Source organism: Aphelocoma coerulescens, chromosome 15 (genome assembly GCF_041296385.1).
Source record: "Aphelocoma coerulescens isolate FSJ_1873_10779 chromosome 15, UR_Acoe_1.0, whole genome shotgun sequence".
Taxonomy (NCBI): Eukaryota; Metazoa; Chordata; class Aves; order Passeriformes; family Corvidae; genus Aphelocoma; species Aphelocoma coerulescens.
The window spans coordinates 10,704,057-10,716,347 of record NC_091029.1 but is presented as its reverse complement, the minus strand read 5'-3'; the positions used below and the strand labels follow the sequence as shown (position 1 = coordinate 10,716,347).

The 12,291-nt window shown below is 41.0% G+C and overlaps 1 protein-coding gene across 3 annotated transcripts in view; it reads right to left on the bottom strand.

Annotated features, from left to right (window-relative positions):
- Positions 1-2,658: 2,658 nt before the first annotated feature.
- Positions 2,659-12,291, bottom strand: part of GCN1 (GCN1 activator of EIF2AK4) — a 38,726-nt gene continuing 29,093 nt past the window's right edge. For 2 of the 3 annotated variants that reach the window (XM_069031368.1, XM_069031369.1), the window contains exons 48-58: positions 11,911-12,054; positions 10,674-10,943; positions 10,448-10,561; positions 9,702-9,932; positions 8,889-9,082; positions 8,221-8,335; positions 7,100-7,196; positions 6,093-6,241; positions 5,382-5,486; positions 3,907-4,125; positions 2,659-3,368 (exon numbers count right to left, since the gene is read on the bottom strand). In XM_069031368.1, the coding sequence (XP_068887469.1) occupies positions 3,243-3,368; positions 3,907-4,125; positions 5,382-5,486; positions 6,093-6,241; positions 7,100-7,196; positions 8,221-8,335; positions 8,889-9,082; positions 9,702-9,932; positions 10,448-10,561; positions 10,674-10,943; positions 11,911-12,054 (1,764 nt within the window). In that variant the 3' untranslated portion in view covers positions 2,659-3,242. The remainder of the gene's footprint in view (positions 3,369-3,906; positions 4,126-5,381; positions 5,487-6,092; positions 6,242-7,099; positions 7,197-8,220; positions 8,336-8,888; positions 9,083-9,701; positions 9,933-10,447; positions 10,562-10,673; positions 10,944-11,910; positions 12,055-12,291) is intronic. The other variant, XM_069031370.1, reaches the window with a different exon arrangement.

The window sequence follows — 12,291 nt, the reverse complement described above, 5'->3', positions numbered from 1 at the left end:
TGATCTTCTTGAAATACACACAGTTCAGCTGTCACTCAGAGACAGCTGCTTGACAGTTCAAAGACATTACCATCAGTTGTAGGGAAAAATTATCTTTTACTGACAACTGGTATTTTTTAGGCATTTGAAATGAGAAAAAAAGTAATTCTTTAGTCTCCAAGTTGGCACAACCTATTTATCAGATCTCATGTTGTGGTAAAAATTATGGATATTTTATCTTTGATATATTATACTGCAGTGTATAAATAGTTTAGCAAAAAGTAGCTATCAAAATCCAAATGGAGTGTTTCACTGTGACTGAAATATCAGCATATTCTTCACAAGTGCAAGTGAACTCCTACCTTTTTTACCCCTCCCTCTCAGGAACAACTAAATTCAGTGCAGAAATTCAGATGCTGTTCAGGAAGATGAATGAGTTTTTACACTTACTGCTACCTAAGCTGGAAATACAAATTATCAAAATACCCTAAAGGAACTTATTGGCTAAAATTAACAAGTTGATAAAAAAGGCTTCATTTACCTATAATTTTCTTTCCCATGTTTATGTGGAGCATCAATTGGAATCAGAGATAAAACAGGTAAGCCAAGGTGCCCATGATCAAGAGCTCCAATAGCCATTCTTCACCAAAACTTGCTGTTTTTTCATTCCTTCCTGTCTGCAATAATGGAGTGAGTGATTCCAGTACAACCACAACCGAGCTTTCTGACACCTACTTAGTAGGTTTTGAATGGCATCAAATTTTGTACATTTCAGTGTAGAGGTTTTTGCATTGCATGGTTCAACTGCTGTTCCTGTGATCCCAAAGCACAGTTAATTCATTACAGGTGAAACTCGATCCAGTGCCACGAGCTGCCAGATCTTTAAGAGCACTTAGCTGAGTTTTCACTCTCGAGTATTACCAATTCAGTGCAAAATATGTCATTTTAAGATGGTTTCAGATTCACAAGATTAGCAGATTTAAAAGGCAAAAATCAGAATTAAACCCCACCTTTGGAATGCAGCTAAATGTGATAAAATAGTAGAACACAATTTCCATTAGACCAACTGGGCAGGACTGCAGTTTTGTAGAAATAAGTCAAATGCATAAATACAAGATTAGAAATAATTAGCTAAAGAGCCATTTTGTAGCTTGGCTTCATAGCTGATCACAAACTAAACGTGTCAACGACATGGTGGTGTTGCAACAAAGGAACACCCAGACCTTGTACTGGAGTGGACAACAGTGTGTTTGTTATGTGGAGCTTGCAAAATAACTCCCCGGGAGACCTGGACGAGCAGTGGACACCTTGAGGCAAAGAGGAGTCAGAATGGAACAAACAAACACAAGGGGCAGCAGTGTAAGTTTAGAAAACATGAAAATATCTAAGAAAATACATAGAAAAATCTAAATTTATTTCATCCAGGGGTGAGGACACTGAAATGACATTGCTGCAAAAATGAACTGTTTTCAAAGTCTGCGGGAACAGGACAAGCAGCAATGGACTCAAGTAGCAGCAATGAAGAGTCTGTTTTTTCAAACATGAGGGAAGTTCTGACAGTCTGGTAAGTTTATGTAACAAAATAGATGGCATAGAGAGGTTATGGAATCACCATCTTACAGTGCTATATAAACAATTGTGTGGCAATCAGCTAGGAATGGTTTAGCGCAGCTGCGCCTATCTTAGGTACAGGGTAAAGTAGCTGATTTCCCAAGTTCCTTCAAAGAGCATTTCCACTAAACTCCTACAGCAAATCTGCTGTCAGGAGCCTACACCAGAGCCTGGAAACTGACACAGCACCAAGAACCTTTTGACAGGTTCTCATACTTCTGACCAGAACAAACCACAGCACTCCCAAATACCTGCTCACAATTGTATCTTACTGTTTGAGGCATTATTATGATAAAAATGTTCTTGTGCTTGCTGCTACTGCCATAACAATCAGCAATTCAGTTCTAGCAGAACATGCATTCCCGTGGGGTTCCACTTCATGATCTCAAATTTTATGTTGTGTAGTATTGTGTTCTCCTCCCATCATCATGGTTTGAGCCATCCAGAGTTACAAGCAAGGAAGATTACTTACACAGACACACCATGCACATGAAATAACAAATCTTACTGCTCTGGCTTCTCAGGTGCAACCAGCTTCTGTGAGTTTCACAAAATAGATAAGGCTCACTTATCTAATGTAAAGCTCATTTTACCTTCTGAAAGGTTGTATTCTGCAACAAGATTTTCGCTATTTCCATCAAGTGACATAAAATGTACTAGTAAATTTTTTTTTTTTTTTCAAGAGAGATACATGTGTCCAGGTAAAAGAATATACTTTCTTGGAGCAGCACAACTCACTGACCAAAAAACCTAATGCCAAATATCTTGTGAAGCCTCTGAAGATGTAAATACAAAGGACTTTTTGCAAGTTGGGTAACTAAAAAGCTGTCTGTAGTCAAAAATACTTTGGAAATTAACAGGAGTAATTACTTACAAATTTCATTAAATGTCAGTTCTGGCTTGGCTTTAAACCCTGGTTTGCCTCAGTTCTGCAAAAGGTTTTCACAGATCACAGCACTGTCCACTCTACAAACTGTATGCCCTAGAACAAACAGGTCTGAAAAGTAAATCAAAGTGTAAGTTTGTTGAAAAATTAGTTTGTAAAAAGAACAGTTTACATCAGAAGGATCAAAGTCAGAGCCTTTATTAAATGTTCCTTCTCTAAACAGACTGCATTTAATCCCCCTTTTGCATCTGTGATTTCTAAGGCTATTTTAAATACTCTGTTTTACAGGGATTTTCAGTCTTCAGAACCATCACAAGCAGCAAGTTAGCAGTACACAAAAACAATACAACTGAACTTTCACTGAGTTCTATTCCTGCCTCCCAGAGTATGTGGAAAAACCAACAATACTTAGAGTACTGGAGTTTTTGCACAGACCCTGGAAAGGAAATAGTTGTCATCAGAGTTTAAGCCTGATGTGCTCTAGCCACATCTCACAATTGGCCACAACTGACCAGTATTGGTTAGTATGTCTGTCTCTTGCACATAATCTGTTTCAAAAAGGGGACCAAATTTTTAGTTTTCAGCTAATGTGGGTCTAATTAAGGCTATTGTGGTATATTTGATACTAAAATACTCTCTGGGAGTCCTTTTCATGAAATCCCATCAGAATTAATATTTTCAAAAATGAAAACATTTATAATAGGTGTTTGAGTTGAAATGCTGATGCAGCGGTTGGTTCAGTGTTTCCAGGTCTCTGGGAGCTTTATCACGTCAGGATAGTGTCATCAATCTGTTCCTCGGAGTCAGCCTGCCCAGCCAGCTTCCGCAGGGACCTCCTGCAGCTTTCATTGAGAAGCTCCAGGCTGGCAGCATCAAGAATCTTGGAAACTGACTGTGGAAGGGAGATAGCACCAATTACCAACTCCTTACGACACACCATTCAAAATCAGAGTAAGTGTAAGTGCCTTACACGCTGTATCAACTAAAATCTTTCAAACATATCAAAAGTCTTCACCTGGTTTTACAATTCCAGATGGGGGAACTATCCAAAAGCAGGTCAGACTTAGAAAACAGGTCTGGAAATGGATGCATGAAGTAGTCCATCCTAAATACTCCCTAGCACCACTGTGATCTTACAAGTGACCAAAGCAATGAATCATCAGTGCCAGCTGAGGGAACTCCAGCACACGCAAGGCTTAAGGTTAAATGCCTTGATTCTATTAATGCTGCACTAGAATAGGTGTTGCTGATTTCTTCAGAGCTTAGCATGAGAATGCTGCTGAAGGCCTAAAAAGGCTTAAATGAAAACTGGGATGTCCCACTTCATCTATTTCATAAGAGACTTCCAGCACATTCCAAGGCTGCAGGCACCCCACAGACAAAAGCAGAACGAGGTGACACAGCCTTTTATGGTTTTTTATGTCTCGTACCTCAAGCACTTCTTCACCTGCTCTCATCTTCAGAAGGTTGACAATAGCCTGGTCACTGTAGGCTCTTACACTGGTGTTTTTATCCTTAGTGTTGTCCAGAAGTGCTTTGAGAATTGGTTTAATTGTCTGAGGATCCAATGGGGGAAGATGACTTTTATTTGCCCACCAAATCATCTTTTCTGCAACTAACTTAATGTCACTGGATGCGTTCTGAAGACACTAAAGGAGACAAAGATACTTATGTTCAGATATACCAAGGACATGTATTTAAAGCAGTTGTTAATACTTTTTTCTAATTTAAGTATTTAAAACTATGCTAAGAAAAGCTAACAGTTTTCAACTCACAGGTACACAAGAGACACACTTCTTACCAATTAAGTCTGACTAAACTGTGTAAGAGAAGATCAAATCTTGAAAACAAGACAACTTTTCAATAGAAAATTTCCAAATATGTAGTTGATGACAGTGTCACATATTCATCTCAACTGTCTCAGGAAATGACAATGGCCACTAAGTGCAGAAAAGCTGATAGAGTCAGCACCTCTACAACACACTTACTCAGCAACAACAGCCAAGTCAGTCTCTAGTTGGAATACTGTGTGCATTGCAACAGTGGATTTCACTTCAAAATTTAAAAAATGAGAGTTTTATATTTTAATCTTAACCCATTTAAAACATGAAAGCTAATATCTGAATGTCAAGTGCATTTGGTGATAAAGATTTTGTGACAAGTGTGATATTTTATATTTTAACACAATACTATTATAGTAATATAGAAAAGTAGGATTTCAAACAAAAAGTCTGCTTTGAAGAATGTTGGCCTGTATCATGTCAACTTGGCATGTTTGGTAGTTTTTCAAGTAAATTGCAAATAAATGTAAAATCTGAAAATGTAACATGCTCCAGCATCACCCCTCTCTATCTACCCTTGTCTACCAAGAGGGATACTTGGGTGTGTGGGTGGGGTTCAGGGAGGGCAGACCATGAAAGAAACCAAAAAAATCCAGCCACACACCAAAAGAAACAACCAATCAATAAAGGAATTTTGAATAAAAATATTTAAATAGAAAAGAACTGAAAAAGATGTTAATTTCAATGTTCTCAGGTCAGGTGAGTTTTGGTATTTGACATATTTCTAACAAAGGCCGTTTGACCTTTGGCAGTCTTAAAAACCTGACAGCTTCCTCACACTCCTCTCTGCCAGCTGTTTGCTACTGCAAAGGAAAAACGCCTTTATAAGAACCAGACTTGGAATTTAGCACAGAAAGCTCGAAAACAAATTTCCATGTTAGAGCAGCGATGGCAGTGTTGTATTCACAGGTTCAAAGCGGGTTCATACAGCAAGTCTATCTGCACTCTGCCTCAAAAAAAACCCCCCAGATTTTCAGGGATTTGATAGACCCACCCATGAGTTAGGTCAAACAGAGATTCAGATCACAAGACCACCACCAGGTAGTTATCATGAAAGTTCTTACCTTAATAAAGAGGCTGGAAAGTTTGGGAGGCAGGTTGCCTCCCCCTTCCATGTGGTATTTCATGAGAAAGCCCATCCCTCTGATGCCACTAACTGCAATGGGGATCTTCAACATAAAGCCAAGAATTGGTATTACTACAGCAGAATTCAACAACAGCCTTTATAACCAAACTCATGGTCTGTCAGCTTTTGCGGAAAGCCAAACCCATCTTTCAAAAGAACAGCAGCATCAAAGCAGGGAAATGTTGGGTTAATCTTATTGGGTAATATGATGAAAAAAATCCCAATGCAACCATGAGCCAGATGGAATAAGGCAGCAGGCCCCACCAAGCCCACAAAATTTCTACCCCAAATTACTCATTCAACCCCAGATTTAAAATCATCCTCCTAAAATGAGTAATTTCCACTTCTTGTAAACTTGGCCTGTGAATGAGAACTCTCTAGGGAAATGAGTGTAATTTACTCCAAATGAAACCTACTCTGCAAGTTAAAGATTAAATAATCTTCATCTCCCCAGGGATGAGAACTTAAAAGAACCAGAACAGTCGTGTAATTTCACCATAAAAACTGCATCTAGCCAAGGGAGAATCTTCAGATGTCACTTGGGGGTTTTTGTCCTGTTTGGTAACACAGGAACCTGTTCACACACCTTTCAAAACTGCTCCCAAAAAGTGCTTGCAACAGCACTCATCCACTGTCGGGCAGGACTCACCCTGTCAGCCGTGGCATTGCTGACAATCATCTCCTGGACACTGTTGTAGTATTTTGGGGAACACAGCCTACCAGAAGCCACATTCACAGCCACAGAGAGAGCCAGGCTCCGGCCATGCCTCACCATCCAGTCAATGCCAGAGACATCTGCTGCAGAGGAAAGAACAGAAAAATGGTAGGGCTCCTGCTATCTAGTCCTCTTTATGTGAGAGGATTTTGGCAGTTTGTCAATTCACTGCCATAAAATTAAATAAAGAGTAGCATCTAAAGCAATAGCCTGCTTCCTCCATTTCTCCCAAAAAGACAAACAGACAGAGCTAAAATGCAACACCTTTTCCAGGCAGGAACACCACCTGGGCAGGCAAGAAAGCAGACACAAACAAGGGACTCTCTTGTTCAACTCAGATACTTCTGATGGCTCAAAATTAGACAAGCTTTGACTCTCTAATAAGATTGTAAAAGTCATCTGTAATTTGACCAGCCAACGGACCCCGTTTTTAATCCCACAGGGGAGAGTAATCCATAATACTCAAAACACTGGGGTCCTATAAAATCCATGGTTTTTTCTAACTTAGAGGCAAATTAGTTAATTCTCCAAAAGCATGTGAAGCCATCAGATGCTGTCTGCAATTAGCGTTAACCAACCTAAGATCAGAGTACCCTCCCAAAAGGTGGAATGGCCTCCTGTCCACCCTGCTTGAACATCCTGTCATGTCCAGCTGTCCTTATGTCGGCACCAGCAATTACTCAGCTGTGCTGGTACCTTTATCAAGTCGTCTGATAACAAATCCAGAGAAAAAAAAGGTCTGGGTAACCCCAACTGACAACCAGTTACCTGTGCTCCCTGTGTACCAGAGTGCATGAATTAAGAGCCATGAGCAAAGAAAGCACAGAAAAGTACAAAGGAGAGATTCAGTCACAAAGTTAGCCTGAAGCAATGGCTGAGAAGGAATCTTCCCTACTTTCATAATCTGTTCCAGTCCTGTACCTGTAAACAGCTTCACCTACCCAGTAAGTGCTGGTGGAGAACAGTGCTGAGCTCCTCATCGGACAGAAAGGCACACAGCTCTGCCAGGCAGCCGGCTGAGGCCATGCGGGTGGCATCCTGACAGGGGATGGGAGAACAGAGAACATGACTTGAGCTTAACACACTCCAGAGACAGGCAGCAAGAAAAACAAGTGTCAGAAGACGACAGGAAATAAAGAGGAGGAGAAAATAAATAGTAGTATTTCACTCCTACTCCCTGTGGATTTCTGTCAGTTCACATGGTTTCTTGTGCATAATGGAAATTAAAGCCAAATCTAAGGTCAAAAAAGCCAGCAGAAACTGAAGAATCACAGATCTTATCTAAGTTCTCATTTGTTAAATGGAAAAGTCATAAAGATGAAAGTCAATGTTCTAAAAGATGAGTTTGCAAGAGCTTAGTTTAGATTCACTTACTGTAAGTGTTATTTCTAGCCATTTCTGGATGAGCTGATCTCTGTGACAAACTCTTACTACTTTTCATTTAACACTTCCAGGCTTTCACTATTTTGGCTTCCTTATGTGACCGTCCCATTACTACCCACTCCTCCCCAAAATTTACAACCCAGTGGGAATGTTTCAATTTTTCTATTTCTAGCGTTTCAACAGTTGCATGTCTGTTGCAGAGACTGACATAAAAAAGAAATTATTAGATGATTAAATTAATCTCACTCATGTTACTGTTGTTATCTGCCACATACAGAAGACCCTATATTAAACTCGTTGGAGAAAAATCTGCCATTTTCTGACAAATTTCTCACACTGAATTAAACCTGACCTGAGAGGCTACAAACACATCTGCCCATACAGTGAAGGTACTGCAGGTTTTCTCCAAGATAAAAAGCAAATCCTTACTGCAGAGCTACCTCAAACCTGTTAGTGAGGAGCTGCAGGTCAAACCCACGTATGCAGTTGCTGAGGAAACACTAAACTGGAGGCTTTTCAGAGTTACCAGGGACTGGCCAGGAATCTCCACTGTGACTACATCATTAGTAATTTTCCCAGAAGTTATTTTAGATAGTAATTCTGCTAGAAAGTTCAGATTTTAAATGTAAGAACAAGACTGTCTACAGCAGGGGTTCTTTGCAGCTAGCTGAAGCAGTACCTCATCATGTCCCAGCATCCCCAGCAGCACCACGCTGATATTCTTCCTAATTGCAGCATCTACTTTTGCACCAGCTCCTTGTGTGACAAACCGCAGTGCTTGCAGCATCGTATCCCTGAAGTGATCACAGTGTATAGTCAGATACTGCCTCTCCCCCACCCTCCAAGAGAAATTTTGCTTTGGATACCTGTAGATCCTTGCACAGCAATTACACTGATATGCCTTACAGTTTGGGAGAATGATCCCCTCTTTGCACTGCTGGAAACTCCATCCTAGACAGTACTTCCATGTTTCTGTTTGTTATAACACAGATGTTTTCTGATTGTTCAAAGATTAAAAAAATTCTCAAGTCAGGAAGTTTGTATCTTAGGGATCTGTGCCCTTAGGATACAAGAACAGCTGCTTTACTTTTGTCAGACTAACAAGTGGGCTGCTTGGGGATGTGCAGGAGAGAAGAACTGGGCAGACCCGAAGCACTGTTCCTCCTAAATACTCTGACAGTTCAGCTTCTGACACAGGAAGGCCCCATCATGCCCATTCTTGGTTTACAGTCCACTGCTTTCATTAATACAAACATCTTACTCTAATTGGGGGTTTTGTTCATTCATCCCAGCTCTTTCTTTCATCCTTAGTAAGCAAGAAGGTCTAAGCTGTCAGCTGCAGCTTACCTGATGGCAGAGTCATCACTGGAACGAATTCCATTCAGGAGCTCCATGAAGAGAGGATCCACTTTGACATGGATGACAATGAGTTTCCCAAGAGCATCAGCAGCTTTAAGGCGAACAGCACGGTTTGAGTCTTGCAGAGCTTTGGTGAAGGTTGTTTGCAACTGGGGCAAAAATGGTTTCAGGGCAATCTCAACCTATTCCAGAGATGGAAGAAGGGAAAGTGGTGGGGTCAAGTATTAAAGAGCTGCTAGAGATCAAAGCTTGAGAACAGCATGACCGCTTCTACAGCAGTTTGTTATTAGAGAGCTCTTGTTAGATCTAACATGCTACTAAAATAGGAAAAAAATGAAACAACAATTTACCACAAAAACTTTGACCTTTTCCAATATAATCATCTTTTCTTCATACTGAAATACAAGGGTAGCAGTAGCACTGAGAAATTTTCCACTATCACCAACAGCCTTTTGTACACAGAGCCCTGAATAAAAGCTCAGCTCTGTTCAAAGATATAAGATTTTTGCACTTAACAATACATAAAAATGGTGGATATAGGAGAGATTAATTACATGGTGGGCTTTAATCACTTGAAAGCAGGATCAGAATTTATCAATATTTCTAAGAAGCCCAGTGGTTCAGCACTGGGGGCTTTTTTTGTAGGCCAGAAGCTGCTGGAAGAATGCAATCCAGTTACAGTGCTATTCCTAAATATCCAATCCACAGCAGCAGGCATCCCAGCTGTATTTACATGAACAGCAACAGATATTTCTGAAGGTTGCCATGGAAAATGTTCACAAACCACACTTTGAATCTTACCTTAGCTAAAAGAAGGCTTAGAGTTTCAAGCAGAGCCACCTTGACATTCCAGCTGAACCGATCTCCCAAGATTCGAATGAGGGGCCCAGTGATGCTCACCACAGATGGTTTGAGAGCTTCAGCAGAAGTCAGCTTAATAACCAGCCCTAAGGCCTTTGCTGCCTCCTCCTTCTGTTCTGGATTACCAGTTAAAACACCCTCCCGCAGAACCACAAGTATGGAAGTCACTCCCTATCACAAAAATCAGATAAGAAAGCTTAGAAGCTAAGATGCAAGAAATACGTATCTTATTTTTGCTCCCATTATACACCAGATGAACAAACTTGGAGAGTTTCTCTCAATTTCCTGTTGACCTTCAGCTGCCTGATTCCACATTGACAGAGCTACTTTTATTTGGTTTGATTTCATGCCTCTTCACCTTACTAAAGCAGTTGTTATGAAAAAAGTGGTGGCAGCTCAGGGAATTTTTAAACCAGAGAAATTTGGCACAGAAGTCCAATGTTACTCCCCCACAAAAAGCAGCCAGCAACCATAACTTAGGTGCATAACAGAATTGTCAGAGACCTCATTGCAAGAGGGGTCTTCTGTAGGGTTACTCAAGAGCTCTAACCCACAAAAAGTCCTCCAATATACAGGTGTGGAATGCCTAAATAGTCACTGCTTCTAACAGCTATAATACCAATCAGCTCTCCCCAAAGGTGGAGTATTGTGGCTGTGATGAATTCACGCTCATTCTGATCCTTTACCTTCTTAGGAATACAGAATCCTGGCACGTGCTCGCCCTTGGCCTCATTCCCTACAGTCCGGATATCCTTGTGCAGGTCCTCAATGAGAGCAAGCTGGTTCCCAGCATCTAATTTCTGCAGGAGAGAGGGGTAAAACAAAGATCAGGTAACATGACATCCAGATATCTCTTGTGAAGTCTTCTCAGGCCAGACATTACCCCTGTAACCTTTTTAAGCTGCCTCTCACCTTGGTGATGGAATTAAGTGCATCCCAGCTTTCATTCAGAACTACAGGGTTGGTGTCATTAAACAGGCGAATCAAGCCCGAAACCAAGCTCCTGAGATGACCAGTGTAGTCTGCTTTTGTCTTGGAGCAGTAGATATTCAGCATGACAGCTGCTGCCTGTCTCATGCCCAGCTCAGGGCTGCGGGTAGCTTCTAGCAAATCTTCAGTTATAATTCTTTGTCCAACATCATCTTCCACAGACAGGATCACAGACTGGCAGTTTGCCATCTCCTGAAGAGCCCAAATTAACTTTACATTAACTCTCAAACAGAACAAAGCCAAATTTAGCCCCACGCTTCTCCATGTTATCCCCAGCATTGTCTCTAGATAAATACTACAACACACTCCACTCGCTAATTGTTTCTCATTAAAGAGCTGGTCACATCACCATTAAAGGCTTGATTCAGCCCTGATGCAGACACAGGTATGACCAATTCTTAAAATTTAACAAGTGACCAAACTCTGCTGAACTGATTGCTGCAGCAGCTGCAGGAGGGCTAAGTTACAAAAACTAGAGTAGCTCAGTCTCCCCCATCTCACTTACCCACGAGAGACTGTGAGTCTTGTCAGGTAACATTCTTCTGATTTAGGTAGTTTAATGCTGTGCGTCACAGCACTAATTACAAGCACGTCTGTGGGTACATTAGAGATCTCCAGGCGGACTTGGGGCTAGAAGCTGATCTAATGGGCATCCACAGCAGACAGACAACAGGACTCTGTCACTCATTCCTAATTCACCAACTGATCATGAAAATGTCTGTCCACAGTCACAACTCCAGGATGTTCTCTGGAGTCCTTTGGCACCAGATGTTTTGGAAAGCAGTACAGGAGGAGTGCAGCATGCAAAATAGGAGATTTCCTCCCTGCAGCCCTTTAATCTCTCAGTCTTCTACACCAAGAATAAATATAAAGTTAACTAGACTCTCTGGCAGTTCTCCAGGAATAAGTAAACTGAGAATTGTATCTTGTAGCAGGCCAAGAAGACTTTTAAATGGATACAAATAGATTTGGAAAGCATATGTTTTTTTTGACTCACAATATGCCACCAGGCAAAAAGACTCATCCTGGAAAAGCTAATGGACTGAATTAAACATGCAATCTGTGAATCTAAAGAACACGGATTCTGGGCTGGGAAGTAAACCTGGTGCACTATCTTCAGGCAACCTGTCACAACAAAGAGCTGAGCTGTGCTACTTGCCAATTGCTCTTCACTGGTGCCCAGCTTCTCTTTGAGTGCAGACATCATAGCAGGCAGGATGACGCTCAAGTGCCGTGTCAGAGCATCCCCTGCCACTGAGGAGAGGAAAGCCAGCACCCGGGTGTTCACTGGGGGGGTAGTCAGCTACAAAAATAAAAAATAACAACAAAATATTGAAACAAGCAGAAAGTTTTTCCAAGAGTCTCACTTTCTCTACAACATGAAATATTTATGCATCACAGCCCAAATGACAATGTTTTTGGCACAAAATCAGAAGAAAATTTCAAACTATGTTCTCCCTTTTGCCATATTGGTCCAAAGACAACTGGCAGCAAGCAGAGGAAACAGCAAAGATACAAAGTTTAAAATTTGTTTCCCATT